Source organism: Barbus barbus (assembly GCF_936440315.1).
Source record: "Barbus barbus genome assembly, chromosome: 27".
Lineage (NCBI taxonomy): Eukaryota > Metazoa > Chordata > Actinopteri > Cypriniformes > Cyprinidae > Barbus > Barbus barbus.
In genome coordinates this window covers 15,872,646-15,894,400 of record NC_136755.1, presented here as the reverse complement: position 1 = coordinate 15,894,400, position 21,755 = coordinate 15,872,646, and the positions used below count along the sequence as shown (strand labels likewise).

Sequence of the window (21,755 nt, the reverse complement as noted above, 5' to 3'; positions counted from 1 at the left end):
AATATATCAGAAAGAGTGTGAAACATGCCAAAAATGCTCATAGTTGAAAAAACACCCTTCTACTGTATATTCAGAGGTAGCAATGTTAGCATCTCCCATGTTAACACCTCTTATAATTCAACATTGATTATTTCAACAGTTCTGCTGATATGATTTATTTTTATACAGAACGTTCACAGTGCCAAATCTGGCACTCAAACTACATGCACAATCCCATTCATCTCTATCCAGTCACTGTTAAAGTCCCCTGAATCGCTCTGCTCATTACAGCCTTTTCAAAGACAAAATAATTCGAAATCTGGACTTTCTTCCAGCATGTCTTTACACCTCCCTCCCACATTTCACCCTCTAACATCTCCCCAACGGTTTCTCACACAGAGTGCTATGTTTCCTTTGGCCTCAGCTGACCCCCTTCTCTACTCTTCATGTAGTCCATCAGTGTTGAGCTAGCATCCTCACACGCGTGTGGGAGTACACCAGAGCATTGTCACACAAATTAACTCTCTGTTTTTGTGTGTGTGCCCTACTCTCAGCAGGTAACATTGAGAGAACAGAGCTCAGCCCAGTAGGTCCCCATCACTGTGTCTGGCTGTCACTTTAGTTTAGCAAGAGGTCCAAATGGCTGTTATTTGCTTGATTAACTAGAGCCTGCTCCAACCAGGTGGTATTTGAACCCATAAACTAGACAGAGTGGTCTGATTTTGTCAGTTTCAAACACCTTGACTGGGGAAAAACAGCACTTGTCGACATAAACAGAGTCCCGTCTTTGTATTAGACATTTCACACGATGTCTGTAGGTATGCCTGATGCATTTTAAGTACACCAGTAGTTCAGGAAAAAATAAACAACCTTCACAAACCTGAAAGGTTGCAGGAAATAATATAAACAAAGAAAAAATCCAGTTTCCAGGAAAACCAGTATTTATTGTGTGGTCATGCAACCTTCGGAATGCCTGAAAAAGGTTACATGAATGAAATGTTACTTATTTTATCTTGATAAATTATTTCTTGCAGGTTAGAGTTGTGTGAGAGATTTCTCTCTTTTAATCACACAAACAAACAGATTCTAGAAGTAAAAAAAAAAAAAATGCAAAAAATGAAACCAAATATACACACATTTTTTAAATTAATATATTTTTCTTATACTGAGCACATGCAGCATAATAGCAAACATAACATCACATTTCTCAATACATCAATTATTTAGTTTTGGCTTTGGTACAGTAAATGAAAGCTAATCATGTAATTTGCAAACAACACACTGTCAATGTTTTCTCATATTGTATTGATGCGTCTATAAACTAAAAAAATATTAATATACGGCTATCTTTATATTGGAGAAACCTTGCGATCAAAAAACCTTTGAAAATTCCTGTCCCGATTCATTCTGTGGTCTCTTTCTTGTTTAAAGGTAAATTAATTTCACCTCAAATCAATCTTAACTGTCCATTTGTTTACTTATTTTGCAAGTAGCCACTTTCCATCTTGATCACCCTGTAGGGGTTCATTTTACAGTAATTAGTGCCTTACTGAACTGTTAATGTAGTGTGAAAAGCTGCAGGGTTGTGTCTTTGTAAAAATTAGCAGTAACGCCACTTTACACAATTAGGAAGACATCTGTGCCACAAACAAACACTGTAATTTTGACATTAATCATCAAACTAAACATACTGAAGCATGGATTAGGCAGTGCTGAGAGAAGAACATTTTCAGAATAACAGCTCACAAATTACAAGCTTAATAAAAAAAGCTCTTGAAATAGTAGCTACTGGTATCTTTGACATCTTTAGCAAACATGGCTCTTCTGGTATGCAATTACTCTAGTTTCAAAATTGAAGAAATGTCTGGAAATGTTGGGTCTGCGACATTCTCATTTTCTTGAGCTGATAACATTTCCGTCCTTTGCTCTTTCTGAGATACACTGTGCTTATTTTAGAAATGACAGAGAATCACAAATATAGTGAGACAAATCTCTACTTTCCAGGGCACTACTACTACAAAGAATTTTCTACAAAACAAGAACATATGGTAGATACTGCCAACACTGTACTACATATTTCTGCGGTACATCCTCAAAGCCTAGGCTTTGTAAGTAATATTTTCTGTGGCTACGATGGCATTCAAGGCTTTATACCCACAAAACTGTTCTTAATCCTCCTGGCTTTGAGGTCTAACATCATAATGGTATCATCTGGAAAAATATAGTGATACTTCACACATGGATCAGCTGGAAGCACAGCCTTTTAAATTATAACTGTTGTTGTTGGGATTCGCCTGTATTGTAGAAGCTGATATGCTGAAAATAGAGTAATGCGGTATGGCCTGCTCGGGTCTCAAATAATCTGATGACATCTTTGACGTGCTGTTGGATTCATTACTTATAACGAGGTTATAGAACATCCATCCATGTTTTATGTATTAACAATAATCTCAAGTATCTATGCATTGCTGTATCTAATAACACCACTTATCTTTAAACAATCTTTCAAGTTATTCACATGCAGTATGTTTGTGGTAATGAAAAACGTCTTGGCTCTGTAATGTCAAATTAAACAGATGGTTTTCCCAAGGTGCGCCGTTCATAATGGGCTCTTCCTCTTGTAAGTATGTTTACAATGCATTGCTTCAATATTACTTTGATTCTTTACTCTCAAGGGTTTCTGTAAGAAACGGGGCAGAAACGTCAGTTGGCAATTACTGTCAAATGCATTTCTCTACTCATTTCTTTTTGCTCTCCTAATTTCCCAAATTTGTTTCTCATTAGACAGGTGTCAAACAGAATTAGAGGCCTTGTTTGCATGTGTTGTGTCAGGTCTCCTTATCCTTGCATTAGAATATTTTAAGTGTCCATTTCTTGAATTTACAGTATGGGGTCTTGAAGAGGCTCTGTTGCTTCATTGGGATGGAGGAAATCAAATCAACAGCTTATGGAGCTCATAAAGGTGGTTCTTTGAAATAGCAAAAATAAATTGAAATCTTCACATATCAACTGAAGGAAAGTCACAGGCAATTTGCTGTCGATCTAGGAATTTGTGCACAAGCTGATGCGTGTTCTTCTGGCTCTGGACTGATACTCCAGAAAATCTCAAAACCTTAAATGCTTTTTTAAAATAACTATTTAAAAGATTAGCTTTAGCTGAGAACAAATTATGTCAGGTAAATTCATATTAAATTAAAAATAATAATTATAAAATAAATTAATAATGTTTAAAATATAATAATAAATAAAATATAAAATAAATATGAATATAAAATAAAATAAGGTTATGTGCACGGCACATCCATTAATGTGTTAACTGAACTAAAGTAAACAAAAAAATAAAAAGAAAAGAAAAAATAAAAGAAAATAGAAAAGAAAAGTAAGTGTTGTTAAGTAGAAATTTGTCTTGGTCATCTTGGTCATCTTGGTCAGCCTAACACAGCAACACTGTTTAGAGAGATGGGCAGATGATATCAAATGTACAATGTGTCAAATGTTAGAGTTGTGTTTTTTTTTTACAACAGTATATTTTACAAACTGGCCAGATATCAAACAAACAACAGAACAGCACACACCGAGGATACCCTAAGTCTGCCGCATCTAATCCTGTGGAAGAATCATGGGGGCAGATGTTCTTGTGGACTGCCATAAACACAGGGGAGACAGAATGTGGGAGGAAATAATTGATGCTTCACCCAGAGCAGCCATCATGCCAGTCTGTGATATGAGCCAAGTCAGTGTGTACCGGCACCCATAATACAACCACAGGCTTAAGGTTAACCGCCAAGCTGTTGAATGAAACTGAGCCATGGCAGACAGCTGTCTGCCAGAACCTCTGTGACCTGAGGACCCCTGTGACCCCTCAATGAAATAAAGAAGTGCTCATTTTTATCTGATTTCAAAAGTGAAACGGATCAGGACTGACGCCACAATGCTAAAATCCTATTAGGATAGCTCTGATTGTGTGAGAAGACAATTTTTCAAACGAAGCTCAACAGAAATAACATTTTTAGCATCATCTTGTCTGCATGCATGATAAGACTGCTGGATTTGTACCACCAAAACTGAAACTGATCTTTGTGGGAGGATCTATGGCTGGAGTTTTTTTCTTCAGAAAGCAATGAAATTGATCTTCCTGAAATGAAAAAAAAATGATGGCAAGCAATCATCATAAAATCTTTGTTTGTTCCATTGTACATACAACCTTGCTGAACACAAAAGCAGTTTCCAACGCTGTTCATACAAGGGGTTTGTTGATGCGGTAACACCCACAAACAGATGCTCACACACCTGAACACAAACATGTGAGGTAATAAAAGCTAAAATACAGTGTTTACAGAGTATTTCACAGAACAGTGGACCGAGGGACTGGATGGCATCGCTGGAGAGAGCTAATCACAGAACTGCAGATGGCCCGAGGGAGAACCACTATCAGATCTGAAACAGAAGTCTTCAGCACTGCCCAGTGGACACTTCACCACACACACACACACACAAACACACAAGCATCTGTCTGCAAACAAAGACAGGTAAACACACACTCTCTGTCCCAGGCTCTCTTCAAATTGAGCTCAACAGCAGGTTTCTGGAAGTCTGAAGAGATTCTGAAGGAAGCCCCTGTTACCATGTAAACGAGAATCACACCCGAAGAGCTTTGTAATTTTTACTTATAATTAATGACTCTACATTAATAGCTTCATACTGTACCATAAATTTTATTCACATCATTCCCAAAGCTTCATGGGTTTTGTCCATAAAAGATATTCACAGTGCTATAGACAGAACAATAGATAGACAGTATTATAGAACAGAAATAACAAATAGAATATAGAAAGAGTGAATGACAGCAGGACAGATAGACAGACAAACAGGCTTGCTGGCTGACTGATAGATAAATACACAGACAGACAGTTTCCTATTACAGAACAACAAATATAACAAATAGAAGATAAAAAAGATGACCGACCGACCGAACAGACAGACAGAATCTCGTCAGTAAAGCCGGTTCTGTGATTATTAATGAATGACGGAACAAAAGACAGACAGATCAATAGAGATTTGCTGAAAATCACCAGGACTAGCTTGCCACAGTAATGAAAGAATCGAACACTGAAAGATGTGTAAAACTGAAGGACTGAAATGAGAAGAGGTGGCAAGAAAAGCCATTTCGCTTTGAGTGACATGCCTCTTGAGAACGGACACGGTCAACGCTCACTGATTCCCACTGATTTATCCAATAAACAGAAAGAGATTATAAACGAGCAGCAATAATGGGTTTATAAATGAGGTCTCACCAAACTTGTTCATGTGTGTGCCATGAATCACACATTTGGAAAACAGCATACCTTTGACAAAAATAGCAATGATGCCGGTGCCTAAACAGGAGTGTTATTTTTTTTTTTAAATGGTCGATGAAGATGATCTAGATTTCACTAAATTAGACATTAAAAAATTTTCATCTTTATAGAAAATAATCTGCATATAGTGAAAAGTACTCAAAGGTTAAACTTTTACAGAGGATGAATCTTAGGTAATAAAAGATTTATCGAGTCATACAAAAATAGCACTGTGCACATTGGAGGTGAAGCCTAAAGGCTGTTCCCTCTAAACATTTTAGGTTGTTTTCTTTTCCGTGGAATCCAAGAAAAACAGAGATCAAATCTCACAGGATGTCTGGTCTTGCCAAAGAGGCGATAATGTTTAAAGAGCTTTTAATTCTGCTCCAGCTGCAGAGTGATATCATTATATCTGCGCTGGAAAGCAGGCCACAGTAGGTGTACAAACCCATGGGAAATACCCTCCAATCCCAGTGCAGAAAAATCGCTTTCTGCTACAGTGTGCTTTACTATTTCAATTCTCAAAGTTCTCAGCTCCTATGCCAGATGAACGTCTCATGTAATATGGCAAGGTATGTTCCCCATCTGTGGTGTTAACTGATCTGTGAATCCGAATTACTGACAAGAGGTTATAAACAAAGCACTGAGACCTTATTAAGAAGAGATGAGAAATGAAAGATGACATGAACAATATGAAGTTAAAAAAAAAAAAAAAAAAAGAAGATATTGATTGTTTAACCAAAGAAAACATTCCATTAGAAAAACTGTGTAAATACCATGCATTTCCCAGGACCTTAAAAGGATATTTTAACCAAGAATTAACATTCTATCAGCATTTATTCACCCTCATGTTGTTTCAAATATGTATGACTTTGTACGGAACAAAAAAGATGATATTGTGAAGAACTCCGTACAATGAAAGTTAATGGGGCCTACGGTTGTTTTGGACTCCACTGACTTTCACTGTAGGGACAAAAACAGTTCTTAAAATATCTTCAAAAAAGTAGTCATACAGATTTGGAATGAAACGAGGGTGAGCAAATGATGACAGAAAGATCATTTTTGGGTGAAAGCCTTTAAGGCACATTGACAGAAAAAACTTTGTACCTTATCAACCCCTAAAGGCTCAATAATAATAGCTTAAATTACTAATTTAGGTATAAATGTTCAGCTATGTTCTGATTGGCTGTGATTGTGTTATGTCAAGCAGCAGTTTTGCATTCGGTCTGGAGAGAAAAAAAAAGATTGCTTTTAAAAACTTGTTGCATCCGGTATGGAAAATTGAGCTTTGTCATCAGGAATAAATTACATTTTAAAATATATTAAAATACAAAACCATTCTTTTAAATTGTGTAATATATATTTTTTATCAAATGAATGCAGACTTGGTGAACATACAAGACTCATATTCAGAAAACTTAAAGCAGTGCTTTGAGAATATGAAGTGCGTAGCCATATTAAGTAAATTATCATGATAAAGCTAGTATAATCTTAAAAAACCTGCTTGTATCTCCAGCCAATAAACGATTGCTCACAAATCTCTTCAGGCCATCAATTCTCACCACTATCACAGACACCTGAGGCCCTGCTAGGCCTTTTGAAATAAGTGTAGCAGTCGCTTGATATGTGATGCAAGAGGTGCCAAAAGTCTGGGAGCAGATCTCGAATATCTCCTGACAGCCCATATGTAGGAGGGCCACTCACCACTGATGACCTAGTAAATAATGGGGGCTTATGTTTTAGTCAGTGGCATAATAATCTATAGTTTTTTATTAATTTTTTTGTGAAACAGTTAATGGGCAATAAAAAAACCTATCATGCACATGGCATAAACAGGCAATGTAACTGTTTTTAGAGACCTAACTTGCTGTCTATTTCATATAAAGGGCCTATTTCCTGAAACCTCATTAGCAGCTGATCAGCAATCTTGTTAAAAGCCACTGCTGTGCACAACAGAGCCATTACACGCTCATAGCCGATTGTGGCTAGCTGACATGTAGCTAGCAAAACAAACATGCTAATAATGAGCACAAGAAAATAGCACACATAAAATTTAATGTGCAATGGATCATAATGACTTTGTGTCCAAACTTTGCCATATTAAATATACATATAAAAAAAAAAAAAAAAAATTATATATATATATATATATATATATATATATATATATATATATATATATATATATATATATATATATATATATATATATATATATATATTTTTTTTTTTTTTTTTTTTTTTTATAAAGTTACATTAAAAATATAAACAATACCTACAAATTACTTTTTAACCTTGAGGTCGTTATGATATTTTAAAGGGATAGTTCACCCAAAAATGAAAATTATGTCATTAATTACTCACCCTCATGTCTTTCCAAACCCGTAAGACATTCAAAACACAAATTAGAATATTACATAAATAATATTTTTTATAAAATACAAGAGCTTTCTGACCCTCCACAGACGGCAATGATACGGACACGTTCAAGGACCAGAAGGACATCATCAAATAGTCAATGTGACATCAGTGGTTCAACCGTAATTTTATGAAGCTATGAAAATACTTTTGTATTGAAATGAAGGGTCAGAAAGCTCTTGGATTTCATCAAAAATATCTTAATTTGTGTTCCGAAAGATGAACGAAGGTCTTACGGGTTTGGAACAACATGAGCGTGAGTAATTAATGACAGAATTTTCATTTTTGGGTGTCCTATCCATTTAATATTTTTTAAATAAGTCTCTCGTGCTCAACAAGGCTGCATTTTAATCAAAAATACAGTAAAAACTGTTATATTGCGAAAAAATATTACAATTTAAAATAAGTGTTTTCTATTCATGTATATTTTAAAATGTAATTTATTTCTGTGAAGGCAAAGCTGAATTTTCAGCAACTTTAGTATTCCGTGTCACATGTTCCTTCAGAAATTATTCTAACATCCAGATTTGATGCTCAAGAAGTATTTCATATTAAATGCATAATATTTATGCTTAGTATTTTTGAGGAAAATGTGATGCGTTTCAGAATTCAAAGTAACAGATGTATTTTAATGCAAAATTACTAATGCTTGCTGAATAAAAACATTAATTTCTTTAAAAAAAAAAATCTATCTGTATAAAATATTTATATAATTACTCAAACACACACACACACATAGTATATTTATTTCACTTCATATAATCTATAAAGGTTAAAAAACACCATATAGTATAAAATTACATAGTAGTACATAATAATACAAGAACTTGAAAACAAACGATGCACTAAATAATGTCAAGAACAGCATGTCATGCAGAGAATAACGTCAAGCTGCAGGACACTGCGGTCACTGCTTGACATGCCATGTCTACTACCGACTCTTAAAAAAAGAAGAAAAACTATTTCTCTTGGCTCTGTTTTCTATATTGAATGGAAATTTCTTGCTGAGCTAATCATAAAATAGATTGGGATTGCCTTATCCACAAAAGAAACCAATATACTGTAGCTGCCTCAAAATACAGCCAAAATGAAATCTGTTTAGGAGACAGCTTAATCACTTGCATGATTCTACGATGACTAAAAATGCTGTCTAGGTAGGGTAGGTTAGATTTAGTATTGGAGTCAGAGCCATACTCCCAGACTCCACTGAGCACCATAACTTGCAAGTCTGACAGGATAAAAACAATCATGTTTCATTATTTTATGCAAACTAGTATCTTTTCTTGCTCTTTGACATTCAGACATCTGGGGGAATGGATCCTATATAATGACTGCCTATTTGTGGTATATGGTGCATTCTGGGTATCAGGCCTTTGGCTCAGAGTGCCTTAATGGGTGCAACCACGGAAACCAAAGGACATTTATAACAAGAGTACAGGGCTATCCAAGTGTACTGATGGTGATTAACTCACCTGTGGCTGCTATAGCTGAAAGTAAGAGGGGGTAAGAGATGATAGACCTGATGAGAGGCTATAGGGAACTCAGATAAATGCACTCTACCAGTTCCACTCGGATTCGTAATGGTTACATAAGAGAGGCCAAGAGAGGAGATGAACCATAGGAGTGAGATGGCCAGAGGAAGAAAAAAAAAACAGAAAGAGTGCATTAAAAGTGCCTCGTTTTTTTTACTCACCACATCTATTAGGTTCTCCTGGATTCGGCTAAGCGTAGTCCTCAGTCTGCTGCTGATCAAACCCAGCCCAGATGATTCATACTATAGGAGACAGCAAAACACACCCTGTGAGAAAGAGACTTTGTTGCTTTTCAATCATACAGGAATACACACATTCACAAAGTGCAATCTCCAAAGCTCCAGAGTGCACACACCACCGATCATCTCCAGGAAACTGCACTTCATTCACACAGCTCCCACGAGTGTGGTTCAAGACTTATGTTCATTAATTGCAATCTAGTTTTTTTTATTAAAGGGGGAGGATGAAGAGGACTGGCAAATCCTCCTGAGAACCTTCACTGGAAATGTATTCACAAATGCAGATAAGTATGCAACCAAGCCAACGTGTTATTAATATGCAATAGATCTGACATCAGCGAGAGAAAGGCAAACATAAGATAAATTTTACTATGGGAGCAGAGCAGTAAATCTCTAAATAGACAGCAGTAAAAAATGTATAAAGTAGTATTGAATTTACAGTAGAAATAACAAAAGATAATACTGTACATGACTTCATAACAGATTTAAGGATTAAAAGTATAGGCTAATCCTTAAATCCCATTCAAGCAACTTTTTGTAATCTAGTTCAAGATGTAGAATCAATAAAGAGTTAAATAATTTTTTGAGCACGCTGATGCCTCATCTGTATTAGTTTCAACATCATGTCATACTAAGAGAACACAGGACATTGGATATATAAAACATATGAGTAAGGGGATGAAAACACAGCACACAGTGGCAGGCACTTCTAGGCTCCACTGGCTCAAGACTCAAAGCTCCATACAGCAGTCTTACCCAGTAGATAGGGACCACCTGTCTGGACGCACCAGGTTGAGAGCCTTGTGAAGGCAGAGATGCAGATTGGAAGTGCTTTGCATTGAGAAACAAAAAGGAAAATCGACAAAGAAAATAATGAAAGAGCAAAACAACCTTTTTTTGGATAAAAAAAATTGTAATATATGGTAATTACTGTGAATTTTTACTACAAAGCATTAATTAAGCACAATTAATCATTTTAAAAAAGACATTTATATACACATTTAAATAACATTTAATCAGTAAAGAAAACTGACTTCCACCGCATTAGTGCAAGCAATTTAACACTTTCATTTACTTAGTGAACAAATGGCTGCCAGGGGCACAATAAAACTGCAGTCTTTCTCTTACTTTAACATTTTTGCAAAGTTTCCAAAGCACCCATCTGTTAGTGTGACAGTCACATCTTCTCGTCCGTTACTAACTCTATCTGCAACATTTAATAAGCACTACTCAAGCTTTCCCTACACTCAAGCGCTTCATCATCCTGGAGGTGATCCATTTTCAGATAAGCCACTTGCATATCGTTCCCCGTTCTTTCCATTCATTGCCTTTAAGCTAAGTTATTAACTTGAGGTAAAGAGCAATGAATGCCAAGACCAATGCATCTAAAATTATGTGCATGGCAGAGTTGATACTCCGGCTGTATACAATGGCGTACAGACCTTTCAGATCCTAATGTTGTTCATTACTAAACGAAATGGTGCAATACATAATCTCCATCTCCATACGAGATTGAATGTCTTGTGTGTTTGGAGTTATTCATGGTTGAAAGTGAATCCAAATGAGCATATCAATTTCGGCCGCTTTGTAAATTTAATTTTTTATAAGTAATGATATTTACTTTTTTGTCTCTATAGGCTTTTCTTCGAGCCCGGCTGCCTCTGATACGGACAGCTACTCTTACTCATTTAAGAGTTTGAAAAGTTTCCATTAATGACAGAAACCCCTCTCATGCTTCTCTTGCTGTCCGCTCAGCAGAAGTGGTGAATGTGTAAAGACCAGAATGAGAGCAAGAGAGAAAGATGAGATGTGTTGTTTTATTTAATATGCTTTCAAACCTGTCGGGTGGGTTAAAGGCTCTTGTGGCGGCTGTATCCAGTGTCCCTCTGATTCGCTGCTGGATTTGGTCAGGACAAAGCTAAAGTGTAAAGCTCTCTGATCAGCGCTTAAATTTCAAATATAATATACTACACTGTTACTCAGAGGGCATGTGGGGGGGGGGGGGGGGGGGGGGGGAGTGTTGCCTTGGCAGAGACTAAATTCTCTCTCACTTGTTCGGATTAGTTCCTATGAACAGCAGTGGCTTAAAAAGGCAAAAAGTGAAAATTTGAACATTAGCAAAGCCTCATCCAAATATGTAGAATTAAAAGTCAGGTATTTAGAAAGCAAGTCATGAAATCCTGATCACACTTGAAACTCTGTCCTGATCAATGGATCCAGAAGCTCAATTCTTCTCAGGGCCCCTCATTTCCTTCAGTTTTTAAAATGCCTTTGTATGTGGCCCATATCTGTCCAGGAATGTTCTTCTTTGGGAGTGAAATCATGACTTATAACGGCGCTAAACCACACGCGAAGGCCAAATGGAGTGCAAAGCCTTTACTCCTGCTCTATAGTGTGCAAGGGCACTGTCCTCAATCCACCAGCATGAAAGCATTTACTTTTGATTTAGCACTGGCTTAGCATAGCAAACAAACAATTATTTGCAAAGCATACAGAGCGCAAATGGAACACTTCTGTGATATGAAAACAAAAATAAATAAAAAAAACACTAAAAAAAACATGGAAGGTGCAATCACTGTATGCTGCTGAGAGTTTGGCCATAAAAGCATCACTGGGACCAGAATTTAGCGCATGACAGATGAAGTGTAGAGATCTTTTTGTTTCGTAAGACACATGTTTCATTCCCACCTGGCTTGTGTGGTACGATTAAAGACTACTGTCAAATCCCATGACAGAAACACTATTTTACAGTTGATGAAGGCCATAGACTCCATCTAGAAAACAGCACGTCACTGGTTAGCCAATCAAAGCCTAGACTGACAGGCTGGTGTTATTGATAGGTTTAGTTTTGTTGTTTTAGTTCTCATAAGAATGTCAGGATATTAACAATGAAACAAAGGAACTGAATAATGTTATTTGCACACTAAAGGCCCGATATACTTCAAACGAAATCGAAGAATGAACTGTTGTCATTTCAAACAAAACCAGGCCGAAACAAGTTTTTAAAAAAAATTCGAAACAGCTCACCAAAGCGAACTTTCTGGGGGAGTTCGTTTTGGCTCCTAAACACCTTTGAGCTACCATTGGTCCGTGGCGATTACGCAATCGGTGGGTGTGTTCTGGAACTCCCCTTTCTTTGATGCGCAATTTTTTTTTCCCGGTTCGTTTCTCATTCAACAAAGGTCAGGCAGGAGAACAACATCTAAGTCACTAGCAACATAAATACAGTGTGTCGAATAGCTGAGCTGCCACAAATATATCCGCAGCTGTACGATCGCTCGTGGAGAGACTTTAAAGATTCAGAGAAAGCATGTAATTCCTAAATAGATATTGCAACGATGCTTGGTGTCAACGACCTGGAGTTATGCAAAAAGCGCCGTAGAGAAACATCAGATGCAAGTTTTGCAAAGCCATGAAAAGAATGAAAGAAGAGTAAAACATATAAGGTACCAAATACATGCGTTTCAAATAAATGTTACACCATACTGCTGCTGCTGCTGTTGTTCTTTCAATAAGCGAACTTAAACTATACAATAAATGAAATGCCAAACGAACATACAATAATAAACCTTTGTTTTTATCAAATTATGACAACATAAAATATAAAAATGTGTAATAATTTATTAAGTTTAATAAAAGACCTAGATACACCATCATTGCACCGTTGTTGTGTTTAGGGCATACGCGCGAGCGTCGTGACATGTTTACATTAATCTACAGCCCGCCTCCAGCAGTGCGGGGGTGTTGGAATGTTCGAAAACAGTATACCGTCACTCACGAAGAACGAAAACGAACTTCGTTTGAAGTATATCGGGGCCTTAAGGAATCAACTGTTCAGCTTCTTCTTCCCAGAGAAAAAGTTCATGGCTTCTTGAAGACTACAAAGAACAAACATCTTTTTGAGGTGGTCAACAGTGAGCTGGGTAAGTAAGCGCAGCTGTGAAACAAGTTGGAAAATGCGAATGTTGAGGTCTGTTTGCAAGGCAGTAGAGGTCTGAAAATCCAAGACGAGAAGTCCAAGAATAGCAGGTAGTTCTTGTCTTTAACAGGTTCAGCCAGATACCCTTGGGCTGCCACTGCCAAACCAATGCCCCAACCAACAGCTTTATTATGGCCTCCAATGCTGTTTAACAAGCTTGCATTCCTCAGCAGATTCTCCCAGCTCACATAGGTGGAAAACAGTGAGAAAATTCAATGCCCCTTCAAAGTCATTCCCTCTGCACTCAGGAATTCACTTACACCTGCAATAGTGTTCAAAAGGCCCATGACTTTATGAAGTAGGAAAGGCAGTCCTGAAACTCTCAAACGTCCTGGGAAGGAAAGTCACATTGTCAGTTTGCAGAGGTAGAGGCATGGACCTATTTGAGCAGCAGACAATGCATTGAAATGTGGCTTTACTTCACAAAGGTCTGACAAACGGGAGGCTCAAACCTTAAAGTGATAGTTCACCCAAAAATGAAAATGCTGTCATTAATTACTCACCCTCATTTCGTTCCAAACCTATAAAACCTTCGTTCATCTTAGGAACACAAATTAAGATATTTTTGATTAAATCTGAAAGCTTTCTGACCCTGCATAGCCAGCCACAGATCTACCACGTTCAAGGCCCAGAAAGGTAGTAATGACATAGTTAAAATAGTCCACGTGACGGCAGTGGTTCAACCGGTAAAGACTGACCCGGAAGAGAAGAAATTGTTGAATAAAGTCGATATTTTTGTTTTCTATGGGCATTAAAAATTTTCCCGTAGCTTAATAAAATTATGGTTGAATCCCTGATGTCACATGGACTATTTTAACAATGCCCTTGCTATATTACCAGAGTCTTAGGGAGCTAAAACAGCTGCATTGCAACAACTGGGGGTCTTTGCCAGTTTACCTGCAACGGCTTGAGTCAGACTTCTGGGAAATCAAAGCAAGCAAGGCAACTCCATGTAAGCTTCATTATTCCAGTTACGTTTGGGCAAATGAGGTGGCTTTGTTGTAAGGTCATTTGGGACAGTGCACAGAAAATAACCAGAGAGCTCTGGGGAGCAAGAAACAAGCTGCTTCCTATGGAGCTGCTAAAGTGCAGTATATTGTGGGATACTGCTATTGTGGCGAAGGCATTGAAAACTCTTCAGATACGGCTTATTGAGTCTCAAAGAGTGACAATTATGAGGATAATTGAGCTGCTGTCTAATTTTATTTAGGAAGGCCCGGCTCTCGAAACTGATTCATCTAGCCTAAAGCTGTGCTTATTAAAGCGTCGAGAACTGTAAGTCAAGTCAATATTATTTTTATAGCGCTTTTAACAATGCAAATTGTGTCAAAGCAGCTTTACATCGGCTTCAGCAACTGTAGCGTCAGGGCACAAGCCTATAAAGAGGTCTGCATTCAAATCACTCAACAATTCTAGATATGAACTTATGAAGGCACATTTTCTTTACCCAAAACTCTCAAGGGTCAATGAAGCACATCTATACATTTGTGTATGCAAGTAAGATTTCAAGTTTCAGTAGAGTTAAATTACTACCATAAACCTAATTTTTAGAAATGGTACGAATAAGCAATTCATTCAGACATTTACACCTTTCTTTGATGTTCAGAGTCCAGCCTCCTGAAGCAAACTCTACGCCTAAACACTTGCTCACATGATAATGGAAGTAATTATAGAGCAATGCCCATGAGGCTTGCAAACACTAGAGGAAAAAACAATGCGTGTACTGGCAGGCTTTTCTTAATGAACACGTACCATCCAGAGAAAATATACAGCACAGCAAGGATCCAATTGTATATAATAAATATTGCATAATGTTAAGTATTAACACCGAACATGGAAGAGAACAAAAATGCTTTGAAATGCATACCATGTCATTGCGGCCAAAGAAGGTGTAGACGGCATACAGGTAATAATCAAAGAGTTGAGACACGCAGTGGATGACATCAAAGGCGATGGGCTTCAGAATGTTCATCATCTGCATGTATTTTCCTATAAAAGCAAAATCAATCAGAAAAAAAGTTAAATATATATGAAAGGCAAACGAATAAGTTTCACATTCAGAATATAAAACCAAAGATTTAGCAAAGGGAAATATGAATGCAAATAATTTAGATATAAAGAACTGAAATGCAATACTTTGGCAAATGTCCCATTCAAAGCCCTTGTACCATATTTAAAATATAATACCTTTTTAAAAATATTTTATTTATTTTTTGTTATTTGTTCGACTTGGGGGTGAGTAAATGGCCATTTTCTCTCCTCTTCCCCTAAAATAATTTAAAGGGCTCAATATTTTGAGAAACAAGATTCTCACTAGTCAATCAAAATGGATGTTTTCTAAAACACTGATAAAGTTACCAGATGGTGTTTAATCAATTTTAACATCTGGATGTTAAAACGTATTCCAGCTGATTTCAGCAAAACACTTTAACCTGTTAACCTTTGCCCCCATTGTGGGCTTCATAGGTGAAAATAACCTACCTAAATTAAAATGGTAACAGTTCGTGACAAAGTATGCTTACACAAACAAATTAGGTATCTTTGGAAAGAAGACACTGTGGGCTTTACTATCCATCATCCAAAGTTGATAATGCTCAAAAAGATAAAAAGTTATACACACTGACGTGCCTTGAAAAATATTTTTCCACACTGAATGTTTTTTTATTTCATATACAAATACATGAAATAAGTCCTGGAGCAATCCAGAAAAGTAATGGGTTGAAGGCCACGTGTCTCATGAGTTTATATTTCAAATTTGAAGAAGATACCATGAAAAATGAGATTCCTGCAATATTTTTTCTGAAACTATTTATAGTCCCCCCACCCCCCTGTTTGAGGAAAAATAACCACCAAATGGATTGCAGAATTATACAAGCTATTTTAGTCATTATACATGTTCCTGCATAGTTTTTCAACTATAAAATAATAGACAGATTTATTTGAGCACAAAAAAATACAAAAATAATTATTTGAGTAATAAAAAAGGAAAAAAAATAGAAAAAGAATGCTTTGTATATAGTATGTATACTGAAGTATTCTGATTGCCAGACATGAAGTGATATTGCCAGACATGGTCATACAGTCAGTAATCACACGCTGATGTGCTTCCATTCAGATGATAATCATACAGATGGGCCATATAATCAATAATAGCTGATCAATGAATCACAATGATAGCCGTCATAGACTCGCTGATGTCTGTCCATACAGATTATAATCATGCAGATACGGCCACATTCCCCACACAATACACGCACACACATATAAAAAATGTAGAAGAAAAAAAAAAAAAAAGTTTTTTATGGATAAAGCAGATCGCTAAATTACGCCCCGCTCAGATGACAGCGTCATTGCCTGCGTCACACGCTGGCAGGAGGGAGCGCCAAATTCAAATAATCTATATTCCGCTTTTCTGAGACTTTTTTTTCCGTGCACGGTCTCATTCTGTTTGTAAAACTGTATGCTACAACACAGTGTTGTTTTTTTACTACCAAGACGCTGTTTTTGAGTGTAATTTACTCCATAACGGACGCGAACAGTAACTCCCGAAGAAATGAAACGTAAACAAAGGAATATTCATCCTGATTACAACGTTATTGTTTCGCTGGACTAAAAGTGCTCCCTGGGATGTTGTTCTGTGGACCCTTACCTCTCTAACTAAACTGGGATTTCAGCAGTGGACGCGTTTGTGGCTCGTTATTACAATGATAAAGGTACGTACTGCTTTTTTACTCTGCGTGTTTGGATGTGTACTGCTTACACAAATGTAGCAAATACATTCCTTATAAGCTTTCCATCGAAAAACAGCGATCTGTCGTCGATGCTTGAGGCTTAGACCCTCAGAATGATACATAGTTTGTCAAGATTAACTTTGTCCCGTTTCATTTATTCTATTAGAAAACAATGACACATGCAAACAAAGAGCGTTCAGTGCGACGTCGCTCTGGTGAACGTTAACAGGTTTTAAACCAAAATTTTACAACATCAGCTTTTATCAAAAAAGAAAATTCCCACCTATGGGTTCATGACAGCATCTTTTTACAATTAGATTCTGTTTTCCTTAAATCGAACATTTAAAGATGAATGGTGTCATAGCCTTCATCTCATTCAACACATCAAACATGTGTTCAAATGAACCTGAAGAGATGAGCAGGCACATGCTCGGAATGAAGTTAATGACCGGAAGCTGAAACAGAACACAGCTGACTCTATGAACGCACCTCTTTCATAGTAATTGAGCTATTAGCCTGTTAATTAGAGGGCAAACTGTGGCCTTCTGCTTAGGGTCAACTTTATCATGCACCATCAGTCTTGCATGGGTGTAAGCTCAAAGGTCAATTACTCACCAACCAGGCGAATCACGTTGAGGGTGGTGTTGGTAAGGATGGGGGCATTGGCTCGGTTCAGATTGTAGTCGGACCTCTTCCGGCTGCGAAGTGTCTCTCTGGACACGCTAATTAAGGGAGGACAGAGCAGGGACACTGAGATCCAGGATTATTAGGAGCATTAGAGTTCAATGACCTTTAAAATTGAAGAGTCTCATTCACACACTTCCGTCATTAACCTGGGTAACACTGAAGTGAATGTTCTGGGTTTTGCAGAACAGATGAAGGTATGATATTTATCCCAGATCATATGTACAATAGGTGCATTAACATGACTTTAACATGAACAAATTTATTCTCCAACCATTTCTGATAAGTTATATCCAAGTCTGTAACTTTGTAGCCATGAAAATGCACTGCTATAAACCCTAAAAAAATGACCGAAACAGGTTTATAGTTCAAATAATAAACATGTTTTAAAAATTGCAAGTGCCTCACTATAACCTCTATTTTTGCTTTTTTTTTTTTTAAATGAGGCGCAGGTTGAAATGACTTCTTTGGTGATTATCATTATCAACACAAATTCTGTCAACAGAGCTTAAATTGTATTGAACCCAGAATATTCCAGATGTATTCTAAACAAGCAATGAAGTCACAGATTGTGAGCAAGAGTCACCATATTGCGTTTAAGAAAACTTATGTCATTTTAAATATGCAAAACGTCTCTAACAATGAAGTGTCACAACATGGAATGTGCCAGCTGATTTACTGCAGGGAGAACTGCCAGTCATCTTCGTGAGGAACAAACAGGCATTAAATATTCATCAGGGTTCACTGCTTAATCACATTCCTAATCATTTCCTTGATTTATGATATTTCTATCACACTTCGACACGGAGTCTAAGCCAAGAGCAATTATGAAAAGTCATGTAGTTGGCAAAACACAACCACGTGATGTAAATCCAAAAGGAGCCATTTTAACAATCTCCTTGAGACCGTTTTATTTAACTTCAAAGCCCCGAATGGCTCTAAACGGCAGCCTTGTGGACTTAAAAGGCTCATTCTTCATAAAATAATTAAAGCCTTTCTTGCTGATAAGAGGCTAATGATAGCTTGTGTGTTCACTGTACACAGTGTGAATTTAAACTATTTCTGCTGCCTGAGAGGGAAAAAGAATCCATAAATGAGAATTTTGCTGCCTCCTGACCTTGTCTTGGGTTAATGAACCGATTCATGCGCGACTTGGATCTACAGCACACTAATTTATGAAAACATGCCAACAGGACACAATCAAACCATGCATATGTAAACTAACTGTCGACATACCATTTGGTGGGCAATTACTTAGTATACACAACCTAGAGGTGGTCCTGTGTGACATGAGCTTCTGGAAGATGACTCAGAACTGACCTCTTCACTGGAGCGTCTCCTGTCTGTTCATCTACAAAGTCTTGTTTCAGCTCCTCAGGTACATCACTGTCACTGTCGTAGTCCTGATACACACTCTTCTCCAGCTCATCTGACTCATACTGCAGAGAGAGGAAACAGAACGGAAAACCACCACTTTTCTTCCAACAGACCACCAAAACAATCTGAAAATCAGCTTAGCTGGACTGGGAGATGGCTGAGAAGCCATCTAAGACCAGTAAAACCAGCAGAAAGAGTAGAAAACTGATCTGTAAATTCTGAAACTAAAAGCGTATAATAAAAATAGCACAATGATTCAGCTTTAATCAGAGCTGGCCTTGAAATAAAAGGCCTTTAATGCACCAATGTCAAATACGTGATGCAGATCCAACATAGATAAATCTAACCTTAAATAAATTTACCTTAAAGCTGATGGATGTAGTGACAAACAAAACGGCATGGAATCCTTAAAACGGCAGGCATTACTATGCAAAACACTTTGTTCTCTCTCAGGGTATAAGCACTTGTACCAAGGGCTCCCACTCTCAGTCATCAGCGTTTGTTTTCATTACAGGGGCATCATCAGAGCTTTAATAATGATGAGTATTTTCTCCACATAGAACTAATGGCCTCTGTCAACAGTTATAAGGACAATGAGTCACTTAACGTTAAAATATTTACACATCAAATTTTCACTCATTTATTTTCTCTTTTTCAGCAGTCGGTTTGGCAAGCATCTAATAAGAATATAAATGTAACCATAAACCCTTATAAAATGCTTGATTGCTGAAGCCTGATGCCAAACAGCATAAATATTGCTGAACTGTGTTTAATATTGTAGGAAAATATTGAAATAGAGGAATCAAGAGTTTAGATGGCCTAGAAATTACTGGAATTTATCCATATACAAGAGATGCACAGAAATGGTGTTCACACAAAAACTGGATGAATATTAAGAGATTTAAAACAAAATGTCTGTGAAAATAATCATCAGATACCTTTTTTCCCCATATACAGTTGGCATTTACTTTACATTGACTTTTTAAAATATTGCTAAAACCTATATGTTGCTCTGAATGACATTTATGTTTCTTAAACTACTTTATACCCCATTAGAAGCCAGGACATCCTCTGTCTCCTCTTCCTTATTGTCTATCTGCATCTCAAAAGGATTTCCTCCCTGTAGGTACTGCTCAAATAGAGAAAGCTCCACCAGCTCTGTGGATTCCAGCTGCCTGCTGGGAGATACTGAAGGAGAACGACACTGACCCATGAACTTGAACTCCTGAAAAAGAGGGGAAAACAAAACAAATGTATCAGATTTCATATCACACAGATCAAAAGCTAAAAAAAAAAGTAGGATATGATAGGTGGAGATTAGGTGGACTAGATTTAATTGAATTGTTTGTGCTGGTTGAATGTCCAAGGAGGAGACAAAAAAGCTCTAAAGACCCCAATATAATTCAAGCGAAACTGAAGAATGAATTAGTGTGATATTAATTTGAATAAAACCAGGTCAAAACATAGTTTTTTACAAATGATACGGCTTGTCAAAGCAAATTTTCCGGAAAAGTTCGCTCCGGCTGGTAAACAATTTCTATTGGTCCCTGGTGATTGATAATAGGTAGTGTGCTCTGGTTTATTTCTTGTGTTTAGCCAGTCAAGGTTAAATGCGAGTAAAATTTTAACACTCTGGAAAGCTGCTATATAGCAGAAACTGACATTGTTTTTAACATGTGTTATATAAATAAATGTGATGTGATGTGATATGACTTGACTGAAGTGCCGAACTGCAGAGCTGGTGCAAACATCCACATCGTTATGATATGATGCCTTCTCACCACTATCCATTTTGTTGTATTTTTACTTCATTATTGAGAGGGAAGCACACAACACATATTTACATATTCAGAGGTATTTCAAGTATATCAGAGCCTTAAAGTCTGGGTAAAATCAAAATTGCCACGCCACAAGGATACGTCTTCTACGTTTGTTTACGCTTTGATTTGAATGAAAACAGTGCATCCGGTATGCGGCTGACACACAAGAGCGTACTCTGCTTGCGTCCAGCGAATATTCTCCAAAATGGCGCTACGCTGAACCAGAGGATACGAATTGCTGAATAAAGTCATTGTTTTGTTTTCTTTGAGCAGAAAAAGTGTTCTCGTCGCTTCATTAAATTCAGATTGTACCACTGATGGCAGATGGACTATTCTTACGATGCTTTTCATACCTTTATGGACCTTGACGGTGCAATTTACTATGCAGTCAATGGGAGTCAAAAGCCTCCCGGTTTTCAACCAAATTATCTTAAATTGTGTTCCGAAGACGAACTAAGCTTTTACGGGTTTGGAACGACATGGGGGTAAAGTGATTAATGACAAAATTAAAAGAAGCTCCTTCTGCTAAATTTTCAATAATATATATATATTTTTAAAAATGAACAATTAAAAGCTGCAAGGGTGAAAGTGCAAAAGCTTTGAGCGCTAAATGACCTAAAGCTTCTCACAGTTAATCCGCTTTGCACATTAAAGCTCCAA

The 21,755-nt window shown here is 37.1% G+C and overlaps 1 protein-coding gene across 3 annotated transcripts in view; it reads right to left on the bottom strand.

The window, feature by feature from the left end:
• The window catches only part of LOC306847063 (syndetin-like), a 118,744-nt gene that overhangs the window by 27,524 nt on the left and 69,465 nt on the right, over positions 1-21,755 (bottom strand). Inside the window, exons 18-23 of one of the 3 annotated variants that reach the window (XR_013782128.1) lie at positions 20,324-20,500; positions 19,638-19,847; positions 19,219-19,337; positions 17,830-17,936; positions 15,351-15,472; positions 9,427-9,507 (exon numbers count right to left, since the gene is read on the bottom strand). Coding sequence is in view for 2 of the 3 variants with exons in the window: in XM_079380810.1 (XP_079236936.1) it covers positions 9,427-9,507; positions 10,261-10,335; positions 15,351-15,472; positions 17,830-17,936; positions 19,219-19,337; positions 20,324-20,500 (681 nt within the window). In the remaining variant the exon portion in view is untranslated. Of the gene's footprint in view, positions 1-9,426; positions 9,508-10,260; positions 10,336-15,350; positions 15,473-17,829; positions 17,937-19,218; positions 19,338-19,637; positions 19,848-20,323; positions 20,501-21,755 lie in introns of all 3 variants that reach the window. The other 2 variants (XM_079380810.1, XM_079380811.1) reach the window with 2 other exon arrangements.